Source organism: Gallinula chloropus, assembly GCF_964237585.1.
Source record: "Gallinula chloropus genome assembly, chromosome: 6".
Classification (NCBI taxonomy): Eukaryota; Metazoa; Chordata; class Aves; order Gruiformes; family Rallidae; genus Gallinula; species Gallinula chloropus.
Genome location: NC_140091.1, coordinates 22,613,847 through 22,641,408, shown reverse-complemented (window position 1 = coordinate 22,641,408; position 27,562 = coordinate 22,613,847). Strand labels below are relative to the sequence as shown.

General features: G+C 47.0%; 1 protein-coding gene across 1 annotated transcript in view; it reads right to left on the bottom strand.

Annotated features, from left to right (window-relative positions):
- Nucleotides 1-27,562, bottom strand: part of PLA2G4A (phospholipase A2 group IVA) — a gene marked incomplete at both ends in the record, with an annotated part of 76,166 nt that overhangs the window by 18,737 nt on the left and 29,867 nt on the right. Inside the window, 7 exons of the mRNA XM_084265962.1 lie at nucleotides 545-637; nucleotides 990-1,127; nucleotides 6,126-6,240; nucleotides 9,354-9,576; nucleotides 14,230-14,366; nucleotides 24,030-24,171; nucleotides 25,419-25,456. Of these exons, the coding sequence (XP_084122088.1) occupies nucleotides 545-637; nucleotides 990-1,127; nucleotides 6,126-6,240; nucleotides 9,354-9,576; nucleotides 14,230-14,366; nucleotides 24,030-24,171; nucleotides 25,419-25,456 (886 nt within the window). The remainder of the gene's footprint in view (nucleotides 1-544; nucleotides 638-989; nucleotides 1,128-6,125; nucleotides 6,241-9,353; nucleotides 9,577-14,229; nucleotides 14,367-24,029; nucleotides 24,172-25,418; nucleotides 25,457-27,562) is intronic.

Here is a 27,562-nt window from a genome sequence, read left to right as displayed (position 1 = left end):
GGCTGGTTCAGCCCAGAAAAGAGAAAGCTCCAGGGAGATCTTATTGCACCCTTCCAGAACCTAAAGGGACCTACAGGAAAGCTGGAGAGGGACTGTTTATCAGGGAGTGCAGTGGTAGGACAAGGGGTAATGGGTTTACACTAAAAGAGGGGAGGTTTAGGTTAGGTATTAGGAAGAATAGGAGGCCCTGGCACAGGGTGCCCACAGAAGCTGGGGCTGCCCCTGGATCCCTGGCAGGGTTCAAGGCCAGATTGGATGGGGCTTTGGGCACCCTGGTCAAGTGGAGAGTGTCCCTGCCTGTGGCAGGGGTGGCACTGGGGGGGCTTTGGTGTCCCTTCCCACCCAAACCCATCAGTGATTCTATGATTCTACTAACCCTTGTTCCCCAACCTCATCAGACTCTAGCAATGTCAGCAACTAACGTAATTTGCATGCCACCTCCTTGAAATGAGTACCAGTGGAGTGCCACCCCTCCACAGTGAGAGCCCACTGAATCTTGCTAGCAATTGTTTAGCATAAGAAGAGAATCATTTACTAATATTACCTAATTCTTCTTCCATGGTAGGACCTTTATTTTGAGAATTGGAGACACCAAGCACTCTGTTAAATAATATTGAAAATGCACTGCCCCAGACACCTGAAAGGGAAAAAGAAAACAATGAATGGGGGAAAAGGGAAAAGAAAACAATGAATGGAGGCCAGTAAAGGAATAAAAAACCCCATAAACCACACTATTTAAGCAGTTGCTTACTCTTTGAAGAAACCTCTGGTTTTGGACCATACTAAGTCATAAGCTCAGATGCAGATACCAGACACAGAGAAACAAGGAATGCCATTCCATGTTGGTGAAATCTTTCAAATGGATGTCTTGCAAGAAACTGAGAACTACACTTCTTGTCTCACACTTTGTGTGATTGCTTTCAAAAGCTCTTGTTTATGAACTACTGAAATTAAGTTTATTGTAAAGGCTCTTTCTGTCACATACTCACCCATCAAGAAATGCAAGGGATTTTCTCTGTACTTCTTCACCACTGTCCCCATGAAAAACTTACTTCCAAATAAATCAGGAGACATAAAAGTGCCATACTTTGCCATACCAATCTCATAGGGGCTGAATTCCACCCAGTCTGCAAAGTAAGAAACATAGCTATGCTTAGTTAGCAATCTCAGCCTGGATAGAAACAGAGCATGAGTAAACATAATGAAACCTCTGCATTGTAGCTAAATGGGAAGTGAAATACTCAGCATGACTAATCAGCTGTGTAGAAGTCAAAATTTTCATTCCAAATGAAGGATCATGTCATGTCTTATTGTCACTCTCCCTTACTCCAACAATTTTGGGGAAAAAACATGAGGTTGTAAAAAGTGAAGTGTAAGAGTAGAGATCAAGATTGAGAGAAAAAAAAAGACAGACATCTGTTTTTCACGTGACACTTCTGAATGATTCCCTGTCCACCCTTCCTGCCCAGGGAGGGAGCTGAGTTCCCACCCCTGGGTGTGTTTAACAGATGGGTAGATGAGGTGCTCAGGGATATGGGTTAGCACAGGATGGGAACGGTTGGACTCGATGATCTTAAAGGTCTTTTCCAACCTGGTGACTCTGTGACTCTGTGAAATGCACAGTGCCATGTTTCCTTTTGTGCACTGTGATCCTACCAAAAATGTGGGTGGCAGTGACAAAGGCAGCAGCAAAGTTACTGAATATCACCGAAGTTATGCAATACGGTAGGACAGGGATTTGGATCCCACAAAACGCGAAGTTTCTAATGAAATCCAACAGAAAAAGGCAAAGCTGAGAGGAGACTGAGAAACTTATTAATACCAAACAATGCCAATCATTGTTCTAAAAGCACATGGCATTTTATTGAGTAGGGAGCTCAATAAAAATACAGAATTAAATGCTCAAATGCAGCTGCCCAGAGAGGTGGTGGGTGCCCCATTCCTGGGGGTGTTCAAGGCCAGATTGGATGGGGCCCTGGGCAACCTTGTGTAGATCCAGGCCTGGAGGCTCTGGTGGCCTTGCCTGTGGCAGGGTGGTTGGAGCTCTGTGATCCTTTGGGTCCCTTCCAACCCAGACCAGTCTGGGATTCTGTGATTTCCTGATTTTAGCAGAAAATTCCAGAAGTGATTTACATTTTGCAACATTTGCCTTTTCTGAAAATGGATTTTAGCTGATTTTGAAATATTCTTTTTAACACTAGTACAGCTGCTTACATCAGAGATTTCATTTCAGAAAGGAAGCAATTACCACCCAAAAATCCCCCGCATTTTTTTTTAGCATTACAACCATTCACCTATTTTCCATGTTTTAGCAGTGATTGATTTGATTGCTTCTGTAAACACATGAGAAATACTTGTGAAACAGAAAGCCAAAACAAAACAGCTCCAAAAAATCCCCACAAGTCATCAGATGCCATCCACTTCTCAAGACAGCCAGCGCTTCTGTTTAAATGTTAAGCTTAAGGTTAACCCCTTGTCCTGAAAAGGAAAGATTTAATCATGACTGATGAGGCTTATGTTTCACAGGGCAATGCTTATCTATGCTAAGTCAAATAAAACATGGAATTTTCTAAATAAACCACCCACAAATCTGCACATTTACTGGAGCAGAAGGAAATTCCTCCTGAAGACCCAGACCAGGAATTGAATGGCATTTCCCTTAGATATATAAACAGGAATTGGCAGAAACGTGTTCAGAGCCATGCTGAGAGCGAAACTGAATTAGGATTACAATAGTGACAGTCCACTTTCATTTTGTATTTGCACTGAGGGAGATCATTTCTCAACTCAAATAACCTGCTTAGGGAAATAAGATTTCTGCCTGACAATGGCTTTGCCATTAGCTTCTGCCTTTCCAGAAGCTCCTTCAGACAGTGGCCATTTAAGAGTTGAATGTTTTAAGAGACAAGAACTCTATACCAGGAGAAATACTCAGTGTTTTATGCTGGGATATGTCACAGAATTGTGTGATTCTGTGATTTATATCCCTGCAAACTGGGCGAGTTTCTTGGCTGTGGCTTCATCTAAACTGACCTCAAGCCAAACCTCTCAGCTGTGTTCACTGCATTTAGGACAAAACCCTGATAGGACTTAGATGGTAACTCTACATTGCTTCACATCAGTGAAGCTGGAACCGATTCTTCCAGTTCTCAGGAGGGAAGACAGAAAGGTGACATCCTGACAGCACTGAGCATGACTGGGCAGATCCATGCATGGACTGTACGCACACACGGAGGCCAGGTTCACTTCACAGTCCAGCCTTGGTGTATGCAGGCAGATGAAAGCCACATACCCAACCCAGACTGAGGGAAGAACATGGCTAACTGAGCCCCACCAAAGGATCCCTCTGGGACCTGGAGCCTGGGATGCGAGTGGTATGGATCTGTACCTGAAAGCAGCCCTGCTCCCCAAGTGAATCCCATAGTGCTTTACTGCTATGCGAATAGCATCCACCCTCAGCAAATACCCGATGATACAAAGCTGGGAGGAGTGGCTGACACGCAGGAACACTGCGCTGCCATCCAGAGAGACCTGGACAGCCTGGAGAGCTGGGCAGGGAGAAACCAGATGAGATTCAACAAAAGCAAGTGTAGAGTCTTGCACCTAGGAAGGAACAACCGCTTGAATCAGTACAGACTGGGGGATGACCTGCAGGAGAGGAGCTCTGTGGAGAAGGACCTGGGGGTCCTGGTAGATGACAGGTTGGCCATGAGCCAGCAGTGTGCCCTGGGTGCTAAGAGAGTCAGTGAGATCCTAGGGGGCATCAGGAGGAGTGTGGCCAGCAGGTCAAAGGAGATGATCCTCCCACACTACTCTGCCCTGGTCAGGCCTCACCTGGAGTATTGTGTCCAGTTCTGGGCTCCCTGGTGTAAAAAGGACAGGGATCTCTTGGAGAGAGTCCAGAGAAGGGCTACAAAGATGAGTAAGGGCCTGGAGCATCTCCCCTACGAGGAAAGGCTGAGTGACCTGGGGCTGTTCAGTCTTGAGAAGAGAAGACTAAGGGGGGACCTGATTAATGTTTATAAATATCTTAAGTATGGGATGCAGGGGGAATTGGCCAGCCCCTTTTCAGTGGTCTGTGGAGACAGGACAAGGGGCAATGGCTGCAAGTTGGAGCACAGGAAGTTCCACATCAACCTGCGGAAGAACTTTTACACAGTGAGGGTGAGGGAGCCCTGGGACAGGCTGCCCAGGGGGGTGTGGAGTCTCCTTCTCTGGAGATATTCCAGACCTGTCTGGATGCCGACCTGTGCAATATGAGCTGGGGAGCTGCTTTGGCAGGGGGGTTGGACCCGATGATCTCTCGAGGTCCCTTCCAACCCCTATGATTCTGTGATTCTATGATTCTGTGGAGCAGCACACACGCTCTCCCTCTCACAGACTTCAGTTTACTATTGTGACTTTCAAGAACAAACCCCCCAAATCCAAATTTTGACAGGTCTGGCACTGCAGCAGCACCACTGGGGAACGAGGCTGTCAGGGGACCAAGCACACAACACCAAAGGCCACATCAATTCTACTCCCCTTCTTTAACACTGCCTATCAGTTCCTTCAGGTAATTTCTTCTCATTAAAGAAGCTACTGCAATTAAAAATATTAATTTAAAGGTCTGTCTTTAACTAAGTCACTGTAATTATGTTCGGTTACAATGCATGTTTGGGTATGGTTGGCTCCACCTGGGTCAGAAATGCTGCTGGAGGGAAAACATGCAGAGCTTGGGGCAGGAAAGCTATTAGCAGCTGCATGAAATCTTGCACCATCGCTCCCAGAAGGAATGTTATCTGATATAATTAATATATTTCAACTTGAAAGAACATGTGAACGAGCTCACCTACTTCTATAACCTAGTAAATAAAAAAGTGTAAAATATTCCATTCAAAACTTACTATTTCTTTCACATCAATAACTATCCAGTTCTAAAAGGAGGGAAAATGCTCACAATAGAAATAATCATGATCTAGCATCCTATAAAATTATATAGCTGACAGCCTCAAAAGAGCAAAAATAAGGTCCATTACCAGAGCTAATACCCTTTTTACAACAATTTATAAGGTTAGAGGAATTAGACCTGCCTCTGGGTGCTTCTGGTCTTGCACAGAGAAAGCCATAAGCAATTATTAACTACAGATAATCTCGTTTTTAAAATGGAAAGTAACCCACAGAAAATGTCTTAGCAAACAGAGGCTCATGGGGGAAAAAAAAAAAGAAGTACTTTTGTTTTCAAATAAAAAGGTTTCAATTTTATAGGGAGAAAAGTAGACATTCTCCCATGAAAAAAATTAACCTCACTTACAACTTCATTTTCCATCACAAAGTGTCAACATTAACTTTTCCAAACACCCTTTTTTTTAGGAAATGTGGATGCAATGCCTGACTTACAGACCCTGGGCAAGCCACCTGGTGTTTCCCTTCTCAGTGTTACAGGTAATGATATAGATATACACATCCTTTTCTTTGCACAGCATCAGCACAACTTGAACCTACTCTCAACAGAGGCTACTACCTGGGATTAGAACCTGTGGGATACATAAAACCAAAAGCCCCTTTTGTGTTACCAACAGTATTTTACATTGTTCAAGAAGAAAGAGCGAGCGGGGGATAAAAAGGAGAAATAAAAAGCCACTGACTAAAATACCACTTGTTTGTCTCTCCATGGACAGGAAAAGATGCAGCTTAAAAGCCAAGAAAAGGGTCAGGTCCATGGTATCCCTGAGGAGTATGTCCATTTGATGCTTGGAATCACTTATGCCCATGTAACTTCCCATTATCAGACTCTACTGTTGGGTCCCTGTAGCTGCTGAACACAAACGTGTCCAGTCATCCATCACCTTTCAGAACCCAGCAGAACCTCCCTGAGGATGGGCCCGCCTGGCACATCCCTCCACCTCACAGCTTCCTGTCCTGTTTATAAACGACAATCTCCCTGTGCTCAGAGGCACATTTTGCTAAGCCCCAAAGAATGTTTCATACCATGGCTAATTCTTCCCTAATCCTTGCCGGAAGACTAGTAATTTCAACATGGACCAGAGTTATTCTCAGAAAGGCTAAAAACACACAGCTTCCCTTCAGCCATGCACTTCTCTCTCCATGTCACAAGTGACTCAGTACTCAGCCTGGAAACATACCTGCAAACATCAGCTCTGAGACGTCTGGTTTGACATGGAGACATGTAAAGAGTGGGAGAGCACACTGGGCATTATTGACTTTCTCTTTCATGTTGCTCAAAGTGGTGTCCATTCTCTGCAAGAAAAGAGAGGCATTATGTCCCAAGGGATCTTTTACAGGCCTGCTGTCATTTGGGAGGCTACTCCTTTCTTTGAAATCCTCAAAGGAAAATGGACAAGCTCAGTTGCTTCCAAGAAAAACAGTACAGAAGAACTTGCCAAAGGAAGTCGTTGCCTTGTATACCTTTCAACTGCCCAGTACAGGAAGGAAGAACTGGGAGAAGACTGGGAACTGCACCTGAGAGGTTAAAAACACTGCTTATCTCTTATACAAACACTGTGAGAAGCAGCCAAAGGAGGACGGAGGAAGCCTTATAGTGGCAAGACCGCCCTGATTTGGCTAGACGCTGCGGAACAAACAGGTAGGAGAGTTTCTACACAGAACTGTGAAGGCCACAGTGCCCAGAGACCCTTTGCTTCATTAACTGCGAATCGACACGCAGCTAAATGATGCTACTGAGCTAAAAACAGTACATGATGAACATATGAGACTATAGTAGCACAGCAGTAGCACAGCATCACAGAATCACAAGGTTGGAAGAGACTTTTAAAGAACATCAAGTCTAACCATTCCCATCCTAAGATAAACCATATTCCTAAGAACCTCATCTACCCTTGTTTTGAACACATCCAGGGAAGGTGACACAGCCCCTCCCTGGGCAGCCTGTTCCAGGCCCCGACAACTCTTTCAGTAAATTTTTTTTTTCTAATGTCCAACCTAAACCTGCCCTGGCACAGCTTCTTGCCATTTCCCCTTGTCCTGTCTCCTGTTACTTGGGTGAAGAGCCTATCGCCCACCTCTCTACAACCTCCCTTCAGATAGTTGTAGGCAGTGATAAGGTCTCCCCTCAGCCTCCTCTTCTCCAAGCTAAACAGCCCCAGCTCCCTCAGCCGCTCCTTATATGATTTGCCCTCCAGCCTTTTCACCAGCCTGGTTGCCCTAAATCATATTCAGTGTCACCCCTAGATGGGACAGCTAAGGCTGGGCTATAGAGGATAGTGAGGAAGCTACCCCCAGGTGGGGGAGAGAAGAAACTGAAGACCCCAAAGAGGCAGTCAATGGGCTGTGCTCCTTCTCCTCCACCCAAGACAGGGACACCTTCCTGGTAAGCAACTGTGATTTCACCCTTTTCGTGAGAACAGCCAGGATGGTATTTTGCTGGCATTATAATCACCCCCTAAGAGGGGATCTGATCAGTGTTTATAAATATCTGAAGGGTGGGACATAGGGGGACATTGCCAGCCTCTTCTCAGTGTCTGTGGGGACAGGACAAGGGGCGATGGCCTCAAGTTGGAGCACAGGAACTTCTGCAGCAATCTGCAGAAGAACTTCTTCCCAGTGAGGGTGAGGGAGCCCTGAGACAGGCTGCCCAGGGGGTGTGGAGTCTCCTTCTCTGGAGATATTCCAGCCCTATCTGGACGCCTCCCTGTGCGACCTGTCCTAGGGACCCTGCTTTGGCAGGGGGTTGAACCCGATGAGCTCTGGAGCTGCCTTCCAACCTCTATGTTTCTGTGATATTAGGACTGCAATATATATTGCTAATATATATAGCATGTATTAGCATATTTAGCAATCCCAAACTGTTTCTGTTGCTTCTGTAAACTTTCTATTAGTCTCAACTTTGCAGAACCTGTCTCAGTGAAGTCCTCTGGGGGCTCTGGCAGGCAAACCTTGGCTATATTTATAACCCTTCAGATATAACCCTTTAGACATGAACTGTTGACCAAGTCTGGCACTAAGACTGTACCTTAGCCACACCTAGGGTGCTCTTTGAGAAGGAGTTTAGAGAACAGGGGTTCCTTTCTGAACCTCCTGACTCAACAGGAGGGCCTCCCTCAGCCATGCATCAGACTCATACCCTTTCTGTGACAAAGACACAAGAGGAAGATGAAAGAAGCATGTATCATTGTCACGGTTTTGCTGCAGCTGGCAGCTGAGCACTGCACAGCCGCTCTCTTGGGGGAATCCAAAATTGCATGGCCAAAAAGAACACAGGATTGGTGAGCAAGGGAAGCTCTTTCCCTCTGGCTACTGCACAAGATGACAACAAGGAAACGGCTCTCATGCAGAACCGCCATTAACAATCACATCATTTTTTTCTCAACCTGTGCTGTTTCTGAAACATCAGCAAAGGAAACTGAGAGAAGCCAATGGCCTGTTAAGGGGCTTATGTTTGCTAACCAAGGATCTGCATCTCCCCCAGAAAATAGTCTGGAGTCTGCAGACAAGAGAGTCTGAAGGTCATTATGACATAACAGTACCAAGATGTGTTCTCTGTACACAGCCAAGAGCTGTATTTCCATTTTTCAGGTTCAGATTTAAGCTGAACACCCATGCATTTGTTTAACTCCTTAGTAAACAGGGACCTCTACCCAACCTCACAGACCAGTATCATCCCTCCACCGTTAGAAACTCACTTTCTATACCACAGTTACCTAAAGCTGTGCTGCCCATTTTTCAGCACTGAAGTGTTTAAAGCCTCATGGAAACATGTACTCATCAATGACACAGGCTTATAGAAAAAGTCTGTGGATCTATTAACATGTTTTCACCTTACAATAAGATCAAATCCCAATTCTGCTCACCTGACTCATCTGAATTTCAGGTCTGTGTGCCTGATGCAGTCAGGTGGGATTTGTCAGTAACAAAATACATGAAGCCCTCCCATTGTCTCTTTTTTTTTTTTTCAGAAAAACAAGGAATCATGGACAGAGCAGTGATTTTTCACCTTTAAATTAAGGTTTTGTTAAGCAAATGCTACTTTTCTTACAGCAAAAGGTGCAAAGAGGTTACACCATTTCATAACTTTGTGTTGAAACTGCCTGAGCAGGGATTTTCATGGATGCCACATGATGTTAGGAGCTGGCTGCAAGTACCCAGCAGTTGAGTTGACTGCATGATGCTTCCCTAACTGCTCCTGGAGAAACAAGTACCCTTCAGAAACATGTCCTAGAGCAAAGAAGGCATTTTATAAGTTCCTTATCCGGTATCTGTTCAGCTATAAATGTAAATATTCCTGTTGCTAAAGACGGTTTGTTGAATGCTACCAGTCATTCCAAAACAATAGGAACAGGGGTTATTGCACAACAGTTGCCCAACTCTAATAATCATTTAAAAAATGAACTCACATCATGGATAAGTGTTTCACCTATTAGCATTCCAAAGATATCTGTGAAGGTGACGGGTTGCCCTGAGCTTTTCTTATTCCACAGGGCTTCAATGTAGCGTTTGACCTTCTGAGGAGTGAGCAGCAGAAGGGGGTTGTGACTCACAGAGTTCATCAATTCTTGATTAATCTCCTTTGGTCCTTTTTCTGGAAAATCTGGGTGTGAATACAAAGTTGACATATACCTGCAATGGAAAATAGGCTGTGTAAGTATCCAGGTCTGGTTCGATGTCACCTGTCTGTGACACAATAAGCTCATAAATAATCTGATACAATTAGTGATTAGATCAGACAAATTTACTCACTGTTTGTAAAGTAAATGGTCATTTCTTATTTCTGGAGGCACAGAAAGCTAAACAATTTGTTCTAAATGTAAGCATGCAATCAAACACTCCACATTTCCATAACGGGTATGAAGTGTTCCTTGTTTATCTGTCGAAGGGACAATGGACAGGCTCCTCCTAAGCTGAAAAAACAGCTTCTCACGTGTCAGAGCATACCTAAATTTGGCAGACCGGACATCCTGTGCGTATACACATGCAGTGCTTTTACCCTAAGGTAGAGGTACCCCTCTCTGCCACTCTCCAGCCCACTGTTACTATCCAAAATTCCTAACAGACAGTAGCCTGCAGCATGCTTTCCAGGATCTAGGGGTTTCCATAAGAAGATGAAGCACATTAACTACAACCTGCGCAGAGATGTAATCGAGTCTGAGGATTCAGAAGAGGCCTATCAGGCAAATCTTGATTTTGTCACTGAGTAACTCTGGAAACTGAAGTTTTGTTTACTCCAAACAAAGTTTAGACAAACATGCAGACAACTGCGGTTTGTGCTGGGTTGGCTTCAGTAACGCTATGGGAGAGCACTGGAGGCAGGCAGCCACCAGATGCTCATTTCACTATTGTTTACTCAATGAGCTGGCTCAGGTACACATACCATCCTGCAGGCAGAACTCTGCAAAGCAGTGAGCTGCACACTGTGTGAGCTCAGCCCTGAGATCACTGCCCGGCAGCTTACTTGACAGAATGATGAACCCTGTCACACGCGTGAACATAGAATCACAAACTGGTCTGGGTTGGAAGGGACACCAAGGATCACAGAGCTCCAACCCCCTGCCACAGGCAGGGCCACCAACCTCCAGGCCTGGAGCTACACAAGGTTGCCCAGGGCCCCATCCAAGTTGGCCTGATGTCAGAGCTTGACTCGTTAGTCCTTTGTGCAGCCTCTCAAGCTTAGTGTGTGCATCAGCGCGCGGGGGGGACGAGCAGCAAGCTTCCCTGGGAGCAAGGACAACGCAGGACCGAAGAGCTGTGGACAAGGTTGAAGCAGGACGACAGAAACAACGAGGGAGGTAAGTGCCCTGCTCCCAGGTTAGGCATGCACCCGAGGGAACAAGCGAAAACCTGCCTCTCCCTGCAGGGAAGGAATTCTCCACCCTTCAGAAAAGAAAGAAGAAAGAGAAGAGAGTTATTCCCAAGCAATAGGAAAAAAAGAAAGGGAGTGCCAAAGTGTCCATTTATTTATTCATCAGGCAAGAGAAGTCGGAATAGGTGATGTCACCACCAGCAAAAGCAAATTTGTTTAAATGCAACTGTTTCCAACATATGTTCCTGCCTGAATCAGTGCAGATAACCTGGCTATTTTAATACAGATTTTATAGGCTTGCATTCAAACAGCTATGTATTCACACCTGGGTTTTCCCAAAAAAGGACCTCATGGCCAGCTGACTGACGTCTTTTCAGAGCATGGACTACACACAGAATCACAGAATCATAGGGGTTGGAAGGGAGCTCCAGAGATCATCCCATCCAACCCCCCTGCCAAAGCAGGGTCCCTAGGTCAGGTGGCACAGAGAGGTGTCCAGATGGGGCTGGAATATCTCCAGAGAAGGAGACTCCACACCCCCTGGGCAGCCTGTCCCACGACTCCCTCACTGGGAAGAAGTTCTTTCCATATTGGTGTGGAACTTCCTGTGCTCAAACCTGAGGCCATCGCCTCTTGTCCTGTCCCCACAGACCATTGGAGACCATTCCCTAGAAACACAGGGAGAAGTTTGCACACTGTGTTGCCAATCCAACTGCTCTCACCCAGCCCAACAGTACCTTCTGCCTTCTGCAGTTTGACATCCAGGTCTCTTGACAGGCAGTGCTAAATCTGCTGCCCCAAACAACCTGTGAGAGAAGCCCCAGGTTCCAGGGGTGCCAGTCTTTTAAAGTTCAGTCATCTGAATTACTCTAGTTCCTACACAATTCTGGAATTTCAAAACCTTCTGGCAACCTGAAAGCTTTCTGTCCAGTGTGGGAAGGGGAAAGCAAGCTTCACACAAGTGAAAAATAACTGGGGAGGGAACCCACAGATCATTGTTGATTCCAAAAGAGTTAGCAACTCTGGGGTTAGAGAATTGCATTAGAATGTGTGGAACCAAAATTCATGTGATTGCTCAGAGCTAAACCAGGGGAAAAATTCATGCCAGGCAAACTCCCTGCTCATTTATATTTAGCTATTCCATCTGAAGTCTTTTGCCCTTCCTCTCAAGAAATGAGATATTCATATAATCTTGCAATTTAGGCTGGAAGGAATCTTGAGGACTCTATTCCCACCTCTGCTCAGCGCAGAGCCAACTTAAAAGTCAGATCAGGTTGTTCAGGGCTTTGTTCTGTCAAGTTCCACTTTCACATGAAGAATTCACTGAGTCAGAGAGGATGACACCTTACCCAGCCCAGTCGAGTAAGGATGCGGCAATGCATTCCTGTGCCCGGCCACTCTCACTGTAAAGTCATTTGCCTAACAGCAAATTAAATGTATCTTGTAACTTCCAGCCATTACCCCCTGTCCTTCTCTGTGTGCCTCCAAGAAGCCTGTTATCTTACAGCTACCTGTTGGGCAGGTGAAGAGAACAGAAAGACCTCTCCCCACCAATACCGTTGCCCCCTCCCCAAGCTTAAGCAAACTCAGCTGCCTTAGTTTCCCATATGCTCCAGCCCCCTGACTGCCTAGGTGGCACTCTGATGGGATTAATCCAGTCTGTCACACCTTTCTTGAGCCAGATGGCCCTAAACTGGATTCAGATGCACCTCCAGTATTCACACTGGTATGTAAAAAATCCCTGGGTATAATTAAGTCTTCTTTTGTGACATTTTGGATACTCCCTTGAAAAGCCCAACATTTCTTTTAAGATGTAACATCCTCTACTGCAACCTGATCCACTGACACTACAACTGATTTTTGAAGTTAGGGGGGGAAAACAGAATCACTTGATGAAAAAAATGTAATGTTAAGGAGGAGTCAGGGAGTTACAAAATCGGGACTGAATTTGATAGATGTGTTCTGCTGATGGAAATCACACAGCCTTTAAAAATGTTACATCACTTCACTTAAGAAACTTCAAAACAAATAGTTTCTCCATGTGTAATAAGTGTAATTTGGGACAAATTTTATAAAAGCCAAGACAACAAAAGGCATTGGGCAGGGAGAAGGGAAACCCTCTCGCTCAGGAGAGTGGCTGAGGCAGATGTAATCCTGGGGTTCAAAGCGTCCTGCTGCACTCACAGCCCTGAGCTGGTAATGCCCAGCGAGTGCCTTTCACACAGTGACGCCGCTGATTTTCTCCAGGTGATGTTGCTCTTGTCAATGGGCTAAAGAATGCATTGAGTCAGACAGGAGGACATCATACCTACGTCACAGCAGCATTCTCATTGAGACATCTTGGAAGATCTTTTCTCCCATCTGACTAACAAACTATTTTAAGTAATTTCCAAGTCAAACAGTGACAATGGGAGTGATGGGACACAATCCACTGCAGGATGCCCAGCAGCACAGCACTCGGTCCGTACACTTTATCACATGTATCAGTACAGGTTGGGGTGAGCTGCTGGAGAGGAGCTCTGCGTAGAAAGTATAAAAATGCCAGGAATCTCCTGGAGAGAGTCCAGTGGAGGCTACGAAAGTGGTTAAGGGCCTGGAGCATCTCCCCTACAGGGAAAGCCTGAGTGACCTGGGGCTGTTCAGCCTGGAGAAAAGAAGCCTGAGAGGGGATCTGATCAGTGTTTATCAATATCTTCTTCCTGGTGAGGGAGCCCTGGAACAGGCTGCCCAGGGGGTGTGGAGTCTCCATCTCTGGAGATATTCAAGCCCCATCTGGACGCCGACCTGTGCGACCTGTCCTAGGGACCCTGCTTTGGCGGGGAGTTGGACTCGATCTCTGGAGCTCCCTTCCAGCCCCTGTGGTTCTGTGATTCTCTTTCCTACAAGCTGCAATAGATCTGCTTACACCTCCTTACACCAACAGAGAATCGGTGAGCAGATCCTAGCAATCCCCAGTAAATCGCCAGAGAAGGGGACTACTGAGTCCAAAATGGAGTGTAAGATCTTTCAGGAATTTTTTAAGGTCAAACAAGCCATCCCCTTCAATTCCCAAAGTGTTTATCTTTTTATTTCATCAGGAAAATAAAGGAACATGAAAAATATTTTGGATTTATAACAACAATTTGAATTCTTAAGTTGTTTGTAACCAAGATGAAGGGATCAGTTACACAGTCCTAGTGTGCACAGTACTGGCTGGCAGTGCAGCAATGTGGGTGCGTATCCATAGCACCTCTTTTGACCTGTTCCTGCTTTCCAAGCTCTTAGGAAGATATCTGGAGACCAGGCTGTCCTCACCCTTCCAGACATGCTGAAACACCTCCCCCAGTGGACCTTCTCCACTGACCTATCTCAGTACTGATGGTATATAATTTGCTACAAATGACAACCTTGGAAATAAAGTCAACTCTCATGAAAATCCACTCCTGAACCTCCTGAAGAAAAAGATGAAGAACAGGAAAAGGAGAAGCACTTACCACGTGGATCCTGAGAGACCAGCGATGTAGGTCGCACAGTCTAAAATTCCTGATTCATAAAGTGCTTTCATGACTCCAGCAAACCCCACCATGGCACGAAATCCACCTCCTGAACCCAGTATTGCTATCACTGGCACCTGCAGAGACAAGAAGAGCATAATCACCACACCAATTCCCATGAAGACTTAAAAGTAGTAAAGAAACGGTATTGATCAACCCCTGGCCAAACATACCAGCCTTGTGCAATGGGTAGGTCACCCCCTCAGAGATCTCACAGCACAGAAGAACCCTCTGATTCTCCACACCTGTGCACCAACACTCTAGCAAGCCAAAAAGGCAGCATTCTGCGGTCTCTTAGTGGCATGTGTGTAAAAGGACAGCAAAATACTTTAATAAACACTTTGACACAGGACTTTTAAACACTGTGTAGAATGGAAAAGTACCATAATCCCACCTGTGAAGCTACCTGTGCCCCTCTAGAGTCTCTGGGCCTCAGAGTGATGTAGAATATCTGCCTATTTTTTACTTAGTCCCTTCTTCTTCATGAAGAGCTGAAGGGCAGGAGGGCTTTAGGACTCATGGGAACAGCACTGCTGATCCCGAGCAAGGGAAGCCGTGAACCAGCCAGCAGCATGAGAGGCTCTGCCAAGGTGGACAACTCACAAAGGGGCAGAGCAGACCTCCTTCCAGCCTCCTACATGTCTCATACCTAGGGACCATTAGCAACCAGGAGGTGCAAGCAGATGGTGTGTGACACAGCTCCTGCCACACAGGGATAGAAAGGGATGCTAAATGTGCCTAGTCGCCATGCAGGCAAGAAGGAAGATACGACTGAGGCAGCACAAGGTAGGAAGAAGCATGAATTCCCAGGAGAGGGGGAGCTGCCAGCTCACAACATCTGGCAGTGAGAGAAGTCTCCCACAGCTCTGCTCTACAGCACTTTCTATCCAGTAACAGGGCACGATACTATCACTGCACAGAACCCTCCGGTTTGGGTTCCTTACAGGCACAGAAAGGAAATGCCTGAGTCTTCTTCAGGTCAATTAATTAATTAATTAAACAAACAAACAAGCAAACAAATAAATATTGAAAGTCAAAGACTAACATTATGACATGAGCCAGCAATGTGCCCTCCTGGCCAAGAAGGCCGATGGCACCCTGGGGTGTATTAGAAGGGGGGTGGTTAGTAGGTCAAGAGAGGTCCTCCTCCCCCTCTGCTCTGCCCTGGTGAGACCCCACCTGAAATATTGTGCCCAGTTCTGGGCCCCTCAGCTCAAGAAGGACATAGAACTCCTTGAAAGAGCCCAGCGTATGGCCACTAAGGTGATGGAGTGGAACACCTTCCTTATGAGGAGACGCTGAGGGAGCTGGGCCTCTTTAGCCTGGAGGAGACTGAGGGATGACCTTATTAATGTCTATAAGTAAGTAAAGGGTCAGTATCAGGAGGACAGAGCCAGGCTCTTCTCAGTGATGTACAGTGAAAGGACAAGGGGCAGTGGGTACAAGCTGGAGCAGAGGTGGTTCCATGTGAACACAAAGAAAATCTTCTCACTGTGAGGGTGATGGAGCCCTGGGACAGGCTGCCCAGAGAGGTTGGGGAGTCTCCTTCTCTGGAGACATTCAAGCCCAGCTGGATGTGTAACCTAATCTGGGTGATCCTGCTCTGGCACAGGGGTTGGACTAGATGATCTCCAGAGGTCCCCTCCAACTCCGACCAGTCTGCGAGTCAGTAACTCCTGCCTAGTGAAATAATGTATGGAGTTTCCAGTTCAGTTCACCTGCACCCAGCTGCAGCACTGCTTCAGACCTACAACCCAGAGGTCCACAAACTGAGTGAATAAACCACGTCAGGTCTCGGCATTCACAAGCTGATGACCCCGCGGTGCCCTGTGACTTAGAACTCTCTTTTCCTGCTTTCTGAAGAATTAGAATCTATTCGAAGAAGTTGCCACTTCAGCAAGAGTTCTAAATGAAGATATACTCAGAATTTACATAGAATTCCTGTCCTTACCCATAATCCAAAACAGAGAAGATAATAAATTTACATTTTACATAAACTAGTTACAAAACCCCGGGAGTTTTTAAAGGAATCCAGCTTTAATCCAAACACTGTCTTTGGGACAGAGCCAGAAGCAGTAAAAGCTACTAATCAGAACCAGGAGAGACAAATCATATTTAGGCTAGGAGTTTAAAAACACATTTTATAATTAGAATTATAATTAAAACATCTGATATTAATACACAGCATGAAGACAGTCTCAAATGTACAGCTACCTTCCTAAAATGCCAGGAGAGGTAAGGGTAATTTGTGAGTATCTGTGTAACACCTCAGCTACCAAGAGATAGAAGAGTGAGCAAATGCAGAGCCATTTATAAGCAGCACCATATTGAAACTGTATCTACAGAGGGTTCATTTCATAGCCCTTTCCTTCTTACTCCCCAGCCTTCTCAGCCCTGACTTCAGAGCTGCTCCCTCCCGTTGCATTGTTTCTCCAAGAAGGGAAATTAAGATAGGGGACACAGGAAAAAATGCCAACAAAACCCAGACCCTGGACATGGGCAGAGCAGACTTTGGGCTGCTGAAGGAGCTCAGTCAGCTGGGTAGTGCTGGGCTTGCGTTTAAGGAGAGAATAATGCTGGTAACACACCGAGGTTTTAGTTGCTGCCAAGCAGTCGAGGACTTTTCCCACAGTGCCCTGCCAACGGGGGGTGGGGGTGTGAGGGGACATGGACAGGCCAGCTGATCCCAGTGATCAAAGGGATGTTGTTCCACACCATACAGCATCAGGTTCAGCATATAAAGCTGGCAGTAGAAGGAAGAAGGGGGGACACTGGGAGTGATGCCATTTGTACTCTCAAGTCCCAGTTTCACGTGACAGAGCCCTGCTGCCCTGGGAATGGCTGAAAACCTGCTGCCATGGGCAGTGGGGAAGGAACTCCACCCTTTGCTCTGCTTGCACATGTGGCTTTTGCTCCACCTACTGACCTGTCTTTAGCTCAGCCCAGGAGCTTTATCACTTTACTCTCCAATCTTCTCCCCCACCCCACCATGGGAACTGCGTGAGGGGCTGCAAGGGGCCCAGCTGCTGGATGGGGTTAAACCACACCAAGGACGGAACTCCATTGGTTTTTAACAGTCTGGAGAGGTCCCAGTCAACTGGAAGCTGGTAAATGCTATCCCAGTTCTGAAGACGGTTAAGAAGGAAGAGCCTGGTAATTAAAGGCCAGTCAGTCTCACTTCAGGGTCTGAAAAAATTATGGAGAAGGTTATTTTGGAAGTCACTGAAAAACACGGAGAGACAAGGCTTAACACTGACAAGTGTCAGGTGTTGCACTTAGGCTGGAAGAATCCCAGACATATTTACAGCCTGGGAGAAGAGCTCCTAGAGAGCAGCCCTGCTGAGAAGGGCCTGGGGGTTCTGGTGGATGAGGAACTTAACATGAGGCAGCAGTGTGCTCTTGCAGCTCGGAAGGGCGATGGGATCCTGGGCTCCATCAGAAGAGGGGTGGCAGCAGGGACAGGGAGGGGATTGTCCCTCTCTGCTCTGCCCTCCCGAGGCCCCAGCTGGAGTCCTGTGTACAAAGCTGGGCAGCCCAACACAAGAAATGTGGGACTGGTGGAGAGGGTTCAGAGGAGGCCACAAAGATGATCAGAGGGCTGGAGCACCTCCCCTACAAAGAGAGGCTGAGGGAGCTGAGCTTGTTCAGCCTGGAGAAGAGAAGGTTGCAGGGGGACCTCATTGCAGCCTTCCCGTCCCTGAAGGGAGCAGAGAAACAGGAGGGGAATCAGCTTGTTCAAAGGGCAGAGACTGGCAGGACAAGGGGGATGGAGTGAAGCTGAAGGAGGGAAGGGTTAGATGAGATCTTAGGGGGAAGTTCTTTCCAGAGGGAGTGGTGAGGGGTGGGTGCCCCATCCCTGGGGGTGTTCAAGGCCAGACTGGATGGAGCCCTGGGCAACCTTGCGTAGATCCAGGCCTGGAGGTTGGTGTCAGCTGGAACTCTGTGATCCTTAGGGTCTCTTCCAACCCAGACCATTCTATGATTCTATGGTTCATTCTATAATTCTATGATTTTGTGATTCTACAAGCTAACTTGCTGCCATCAGCGAGTGTTTCAGCAAAGATCCCACCTAGCTCACAGTTTCCAAATCCTAGAAGAATGTTCCACTGTTCAGGGGCGATAAGGTAACGTCTTGGATTTTACTAATCATAAAGAGAATTACAGAGTTGTGCAGGAAGCCCCTATCTGATCAAACTGTTAATCAGTTAAAAATGTCACTGAAATGCAATTTAAGGTGCCAATAGATGGGATTAGTTATAAGAAAAGGAACCATGAGACTGCTGAGTTCAGTTTCTTCCTGCAGCCTCCACACTCCAACCCCTGAAACTGCCCCGCAGACTGAAAGGCATCATCACATGGAAATGACCATGCACCATGACCAAGGCTGTTGAGACATTTCTCAAGGCTTCCATTCCACAAAAACTGCTTATTCCTGGTGCAAGTGGGATTATTGCATTATCTTTGTGTCAAGCTTTAGTAATAGAAACCACAGGTATTCACAGGCATCAGCATTCATGATGCATCTCCAGAGATAGGGATCTGTCCAGAAATGACAGAACAAAGGTAAGGACTCAGGCCGTGCATGTTTTGTTAAGCCAACACCCCAATAACGGAGCAGAAGAGCCATCTTACTAATCACCAATTTAATCATCTACGTTAGGCTTTGAAAGCTCTTTACAAACACTACCTAATTAACCTACAAAGACAAATCCCAACAGGATGAAGATGGTGGTTTGCAGGTGCAAGCCCGGAAAAAGTATGTGAGAGCACTTCCAAAGCACCACGATCCAACGAGCCCACTCATCAGCGCGGTGGCACGAGCACAGGGGAAAATCTGAGTTTCCTTCAGGACACAGAGAGATCTGTAAGCAGGATCAACAAAGAATGCTGAGAGGAGTCACTAGCATCCTGACAGCAAATGTTTCCTGTATACTTAATCCACTGGGAAACAAAGATTCCTACAGGAGGGGAGGGTGGGTATACAGACCTACGTGTTTGTAGAGTATCTCTTCGTTTCCACTTGATACCAAACAGAGTAGGAACAGCAAACCTTCCGAGGAGCGGCTGAGGGAGCTGGGGGCGTTCAGCCTGGAGAAGAGGAGGCTGAGGGGAGACCTTATCACTGCCTACACTGACCTGACAGGAGGGTGCAGAGAGGTGGGCGATGGTCTCTTCAGCCAGGTGACAGGACGAGGAGGAATGGGCTCAAGCTGCACCAGGGCAGGGTCAGCTCAGATGTGAGGGAAAAGTTCTTCCACAAAAGGGTTGTCGGGCACTAGAACAGGCTGCCCAGGGAGGGGGCTGAGTCACCATCCCTGGGTGTGTTTAACAGACAGGTAGGTGCTCAGGGATATGGTTTAGCACGGTTAGACTCCATGATCTAAAAGGTCTTTTCCAACCTTGTGATTCTGTGATAAGTCAGTTGATGAAGTTTAAGAGTCCCTTCTTGCTCTGCAGAGGAAGGTACAGCACATTTCCAAGCAGGCAGGTTTGTTCAGGCAGCTTTTTAACTGCACTTCAGTTTCCAACACATTTAAGGTCAAGAAATGGCAGAATTGAGATATGCCCATCTTATACCCACCATTCAAATTGCCACTGAGGATAAATAAGGGCAGAAGCAGGGGTGAATTAGCAGCAGAGTAAAAAGTGAGAACCAAGAAGCTATCTCATGAAAGGATGGAGAGAAAGATGGGGTGCATGCTCCGCCCCATACCTAGGCTGGGGATGATGCACTCCACTCTGTGAGGCACTATGAACTCAAAGTTCTTAACATATCATCAGTAAAACTGGCACAGAGGTACTAAATCCACTCAAGCAGACAAGACTTAAGTGACTCACAAGGAAGTGAATGTCAGAAATGTGAATTGAATTCAGAAGTCTTGGAGACAAAAGCCCACTGGTCTAATCCCTGGCCTCATCACCACAGAATCACAGAATCACAGGGGCTGGAAGGGAGCTCCAGAGATCATTGGGTCCAACCCCCTTGCCAAAGCAGGGTCCCTAGGACAGGTTGCACAGGGAGGCATCCAGACGGGGCTGGAATATCTCCAGAGAAGGAGACTCCACAGCCCCCTGGGCAGCCTGTCCCAGGGCTCCCTCACCCTCACCAGGAAGAAGTTCTTCTGCAGATTGGTGCAGAACTCCCTGTGCTCCAACTTGTGGCCACTGTCCTTCAATGCCACACTTGATTCTATTTGTTTATGCCCACATCTGAGCCACCAAACAGCCAGGACAGCATGGCTTGCTTTTTCCTACGGTTGGTTGGCGTGGCACAATGCTGACGGACCCACCCAAGCTAGTTTTGGAGAAACCAGCTTGTGTATCATTGAAACAAAACCCACTGAACAAGAGGAACAACGCAGTGAAGTGGTTTGTCAATCCATCTGTACTGTTCCTAGGACCTGTGAGGCACTGTACTGTGCAGGTGAGCTCAGCACCACACAGCTCTACTGCAGGAACGGGCCCCTCATCCTGACACACGCGGATTGCTTCATCACCCAACTGGGCATGAAAAAAAGAAGGATTTGGGAAACAAGATATGTTTTAAGAATAGCAAGCTCAATCATCTTTTCCAGTAATCTGGCAAAAAACAAAAAAGCAAAACCATATTAAACTTGTTTTGGGAATAAGCGATGGAGATGTTTTTATCCAAATGTCCTGGAAACACAGGGCACAAAAACCCCCATGGTCCAAAAATAATTGCCATGGGGTTCCCAGATGATTATTTAAAAACTGTTTTGCAAGTACAAGTGGAGAGTTTTGCACCTGGGAAGGAATAATCACATGTATCAGTACAGGCTGGGAGTGAGCTGTTGGAGAGGAGCTCTGTGGAGAAGGACCTGGGGGCCCTGGTAGATGACAGGTTGGCCATGAGCCAGCGGTGTGTCCTGGTGGCTAAGAGAACCAATGGGATCCTGGGGGACATCAGGAGGAGTGTGGCCAGCAGCTCAAAGGAGGTGATCTTCCCTCTCTACTCTGCCCTGGTCAGGCCCCACCTGGACTGTTGTGTCCAGTTCTGGGCTCCCTGGTACAAAAAAGCCAGGGATCTCCTGGAGAGAGTCCAGCAGAGGCTATGGAGGTGATTAAAGGCCTGGAGCATCTCCCCTATGAGGAAAGGCTGAGTGAGCTGGGGCTGTTCAGCCTGGAGAAAAGAAGCCTGAGAGGGGATCTGATCAGTGTTTATCAATATCTGAAGGGTGGGACACAGGGGGAAATGGCCAGCCTCTTCTCAGTGTCTGTGGGGACAGGACAAGGGGTGATGGCCTCAAGTTGGAGCACAGGAACTTCTGCAGCCATCTGCAGAAGAACTTCTTCCCGGTGAGGGAGCCCTGGGACAGGCTGCCCAGAGGGGTGTGGAGTCTCCTTCTCTGGAGATATTCCAGCCCCGTCTGGATGCCTCCCTGTGTGACCTGTCCCAGGGATCCTGCTTTGGCAGGGGGGTTGGACCTGATGATCTCTGGAGCTCCCTTCCAGCCCCTGTGATTCTGTGGCTCTGTGATCCAGCCTTAGAGAACTCCACAATTTCTTTAACTGATTACAGTATTTTTAGAAAATCGTTTAAAGCAACAACAATGATCAAACCAAACTGAGCAGGAACACAGGTTCCAGAAGCATCATCCCTTGTGTCTTCTGAGTGTGTCTCAAGATCAGGTAAGGAAATTTGGAAGCACTCACTTCCTCATGCAGGGATGTATAATTATTTCACAGGTATTCCAGTCCTACAGCAACCCTGCAAGGCACACATGTTGCTACTCATAGAGGAAGAAACTTAGGTGAACTTTGATTGAGTGACTTGTTTTGAGATTAAACAATGACTCACAGACAGCTAATAATACTCATTATCAATGGCTCCCGACTTCTGATGCCATGTCAAGACTACAGACATCCTGTGAAGCCTCCTGCTATCTCCCATCTGTGGCAGTAAAAGGAAAAATGGCAGATTATTAAAACAAAACTGCATTTGAATTTGAACAAAAAGGGTTTTTTCATCGCTGGAAGCAGCTAAAAATATTCTGACAAGTCAGCTTAAAAATAGACACTTGGCATATGAAAAATGGGAGGATCTCATTACCTCAGTCCTTCCTAGGGCTGATAAGCTGACAATTAAGAGATTACTGCCTGCTCTTGGAAGATGTGGTTTAACTGATAAGCTTTGCTTATATGAGATGGTGAGGGAGACCTGGGCAAGATGCTGACATAAAGAACAGCAAGCCTTACCTACCATTAACAGCTCGTGCACACATACCACCTGCACAGGACTGATACTTCAGGCACCCAGTCTCACTCCAGTGCTACCTGGATCAAGGAACGTGGCCAGGCCCCACCTGGAGTGTTGTGTCCAGGTCTGGGCTCCCTGGTATAAAAAAAACATGGATCTCCTGGAGAGAGTCCAGCAGAGGCTATGCAGATGATTAAAGGCCTGGAGCATCTCCCCTACGAGGAAAGGCTGAGTGATCTGGGGCTGTTCAGCCTGGAGAAAAGAAGCCTGAGAGGGGATCTGATCAGTGTTTGTCAATATCTGAAGGGTGGGACACAGGGGGATATGGCCAGCCTCTTCTCAGTGTCTGTGGGGACAGGACAAGGGGCGATGGCCTCAAGTTGGAGCACAGGGAGTCCCTTCCAACTCCTACTGTTCTGTGATAACACCTGCATCCTTTCTGAGAAGGACACTACCCTGCTGTAGAAGAGCAGATCACTGTCACAGCCACAAATGCCTCTTCTGGTGAGATTCAAATAGCTGACCTGAAACCTTGACGATTTTCCCTCAGGATGTACACAATTTATAGCTCTACAAATAACACGTGTATGATATTGTCAGACTCTCTCCTCTTCCTTGCAAAGCACATCCACACCCAGTTTACTGTGCACCCTTCCTCACTTTGATGTGACCCAAACCACCACCTGTTGGCTTGGCACAGTTTCCAGACAGTCAGTGAAAGCTGGAGTTTCTCTAAGAATTAAGTTCATATTCCTATAGAATGAGCTAGAGATGAGAGGGAAGGGAAGGGAAGGGAAAGGGAAAGGGAAAGGGAAAGGGAAAGGGAAAGGGAAAACTTTCTATGCTGACTCTACTGTTAAACCAGCTCATTCCCTGCCCAGTCCTTCAGACATGAAGGCCGTGCAGCCAAGGCCATTTTAAAGCCCAGGCTGGGTATCCTGCATGCAAGGGCAGATTCTGCAGGGGGCTCCTGCCCAGAGCCACCCCACACTTCCCACACAGCAGGTGTTTCACAGAGCCCTTAGGCACTTGTCAGGTGCTGATCAGCTCAGAACCAGCACCTTAAGGAAGCACAGAAATCAGAAGCAGAGCAAAAGGGAAGCAGGGATTTATCTCCTTTACCCACTTTAACCCAGGCATGGCCTGCTAAGGGATAAAATAATAGAGAGCCAGCTGAAAGCTACAGCAGTTTGTGTGAAATGCCAGTGCAAAGGATGAGCTGTGATTTCTCTCCTACAAAGGCACTCACACAGTCTCACCCTTTCACACATAATGGACCTAGCTTATTTATGTGAAGCTTCACTTCAGGATTTTGTCTCCTTAAACTCTAATTGATACATTTAGAGCCCCAGGAAGATTATTCTCCATTCCAAATACCGTAGGTGCACAGAGGAAAAAGCATTTTTGTTTCCTTCTGCCATCTACCTCCACACTGATCTCCTCTCCACCCCAAGCCCCACTCATTCCTTTGAGAGACAAATGCAGAACTCCAAAGGGGATCCTGATCTTGGGGTGAACTTACATCACGGGAGTTGGTTAAGTTCTTGCTGTCCTCCTCTCCCAGAAATGATTTCATGCTTTGCATGATATTATCTTTCCTCTGCTGCCGGAATTTCTTCTCCTCATCGCACAGAGCCATGCTGAACCGGAGGTCAGTGGAGGAGCTGCAGGGCAAAACAGACAGGCTGTAACAACGAACATCATTCACGGCAGAAGAACAAAGACCACCCAGGGAGATGAATGGGAGCATGACTAAATGCCGAGAAAAGGGGACAGGGGAAAGGAGGGGAGGGGACTGGGGAAGGGAGAGGAGGGAAGGGAAGGAAAAAGAAAGTATTTCTGTGATATAACAACATCATCTGATTTCACAGAGTGATGGCTGCAGAGGCCAGAGGCACTGCTGCATCTTTAAGCCGTGCATTTGAAATAGAAACCTCCCTGCTCACACACCAGTGAGAGCCAAAGGCAGAGCTCCCAGCTTCTGGTGGTGCATGATGTGGTCTCAAGAAGAACTCAGCTGAACTGCAGCAGGTGGGTTCCCTGCTCAGCTGCAGTTCTGAATTTACCATGTAGAAATCTGAGTTCTCTGCCTGTCGACTGAGCACAGGGCTGCCATGAGGATGACACCAGTGTATCCTCCTCTGAAGGTAGAGGGTCAGGTTAAAGGAGGAGGGGGTAATTTTGACTCTGGATCCATTCAGCCTTGCAAGCAAAAGCTGTATGGATCTCAGTGCAAACTGGATTGGCCTCTGTGATCACAAACGTGCACAGGGCTGAGTAAAGACCACGGTGCTGGACTTAAAAGCTGCAGCTCCAGCTCCTGCTGCTCTGGGCAGAGCAGAACTTCATCAGATCCTTCTGCCTGGCGTATTTCAAAGCCTACTGCCTAAGAGCAGTAGGACACAGCCAAGAATCTCCTGCTCATTTAGCCTCAGAGAAATGAAATACTTGTGCACAAGCCCTGGGAGGTTTAGGAGTGGTCTCAAGGGCCACCCACATAAGCACCTGTACTTGGAGAAAATGTTGAACAGAAATTCCCCCTGGGGGGAGATGTCTGTCAGTCTCCAGAGCCATTATGAAAGAGTCCCACACTCTTAACACTGAGTTACAGTGCTCAGTAGTGCTATTATTAGCTACAGGGAAAAAAAAAAAAGACTCTAAATGCTTTGTTCTCAGTAATTTATTTTTAGACATAGATTTTTCTGCTGATGCCTCAAGATGATTTTTGGGTTTTCATTTAGGAAGAGGCAAAAAGACAAAGGACAAAAAAGTTACCTGTAGTTGGTAATTTTATGTTAAAGAAAGGAATTTTTACGTTCCCCTTGACATGCTTTTACGAACATTTTAACAGAGTAAACAAAAAATACCTTTTTTTTCAACCTTTCCCTTTTTTAAAATATGAGATACTTACCATACTTCAAGAGATAATTCCAAAGTCATTTCTGTGACCTGAACAGGAAACATTTAAATATGGTTACATCACTGGGACATAAAACCCTACTGTCAGAATGTTTCTTTAAATGGCTTCTTTTTTAGAAAAAAGGATGAGGAGAGGCTGAGGGAGCTGGGTCTCCTTAGCCTGGAGGAGACTGAGGGGTGACCTCACCAGTGTCGATAAATACATTAAGGGGTGAGTGTTAGGAGGATGGATCCAGGCTCTTCTCAGTGATGTCCAATGATAGGGCAAGAGGCAATGGGTGCCAGCTGGAGCAGAGGAACAACACAAGGGGAAACTTCCACTGTGAGGGTGGCAGAGCCCTGGGACAGGCTGCCCAGAGAGGTTGTGGAGTCTCCTTCTCTAGAGACATTCAAACCTGCCTCGATGTGTTCCTGTGTGATTTAGTCTGGGTGATCCTGCTCTGGCAGGGGGTTGGACTAGATGATCTCCAGAGGTCCCTTTCAACCCCTAACATTCTGTGATTCTGCCTGAAGCTTCTGAAATACACAAATGAGTTTCTTGTCTACAGAACTTCCTTTTTTTTTTCCAAAGCACACAACATGATTCCAGAATACACCACTGGCACTGAGCACAGCAGAAAATCAGATGCTATTGTCTTGGCTTTCTCCCACTGGTGATCTCTTTTTGAAAGTGCCATCCATCTCTGGCCTGAATGGATCAAATGGCCTCCACACACTTAGGATCCTTTGTTTCTACTGCCAGACACTTGATCCCAGTTCACTGGGAGAACTCCATACCCACCATGTGTTGGAAACATGGACTTGGGAAGCACAGACTTGGAAGGGAATGACACTGTGTTCTGCAAGAGCCACCACATTTATCCACTGCTAAATACACTGGAATTGTCAAACAAGAAGAGTGACTGCTTTTAAGTTTCTGAAAGATTCACATATGAGTAAGTGCCACTCAATAATGGTTTCACTTGGAAAAAACACAGAACTACCCAACTCATAATCTCTGGGTTTGTCTCCTCTCTCTACAGCCAAGTGCAGAGTGCTGCACATGGGACATAACAACCCCAGGCAGCGCTACAGGCTTGGGGCAGAGCAGCTGGAGAGCTGTCAGGCAGAAAAGGACCTGGGGGTGTTGGGTGACTGATGACTGACCATGAGCCAGCAGTGTCCCCAGCCAGCCAAGAAGGCCAACTGCATCCTGGCTTGTGTCAGACCCAGCATGGCAGCAGGGCCAGGGCAGGGATTGTGCCCCTGGACTCAGCATTGGTGAGGCTGCACCTCAAGTGCTGTGTCTAGTTCTGGGCCCCTCACTACAAGAAGGACATCGAGGCCCCGGAGCATGTCCAGAGAAGGGCACCAGGCTGGGGAAGGGGCTGGAGAGCAAACCTTTTGAGGAGAGGCTGAAGGAGCTGGGAGTGTTCAGCCTGGAGAAGAGGAGGCTGAGGGAAGACCTTATCACCACCTACACCTAACCTGACAGAAAGGTGCAGAATGAGCTCAAGCTGTGCCAGGGCAGGGTCAGATCAGTTGTGAGGGAAAAGTTCTTCCCCAAAAATGTTGTCAGGGCCTAGCACAGGCTGCCCAGGGAGGGTCTGAGTCCCCACTCCTGGGTGTGTTTAACAGATGGGTAGATGAGGTGCTCAAGGATATGGGTTAGTATAGGACAGGAACGGTTGGACTTGACGATCTTAAAGGTCTTTTCCAATCTGGTGACTCTGTGATTCTATCACAGAGCACTTCTCTCTGCAGGCAAAGGGTTTAAAATGCTGGTTAAACCACCGTTTGCATTTGGTTGGCAGATTTCCGGAGTGTGAGGCTGGCAGGACCAAGACAAATGGGAGGGATTTCATCTCGCTGAGCTCCCTCCTTCACCAGGGGTCCCCAACACGCCAGTACAGCCTTTAGATGCATCACAGACACACACCCACAGCGTCTTCCTCCCCCTTTCTGGAGGCGATCGTTAGGAAGCGAGCTACCACAGCTCAGGCTGAACCTCTGCATGACATGTAGAGAGCAGTTAAGGTCACAGAGGTGTAAAGCTGCCTCTGGCCTCCCACATCCTGCGCACCTGCTGACAGCCCAGGGAAAACCTGCCCTTTCCAATGGGAATTGTAAATCACAGAATCACAGCCCCGCTCTGCA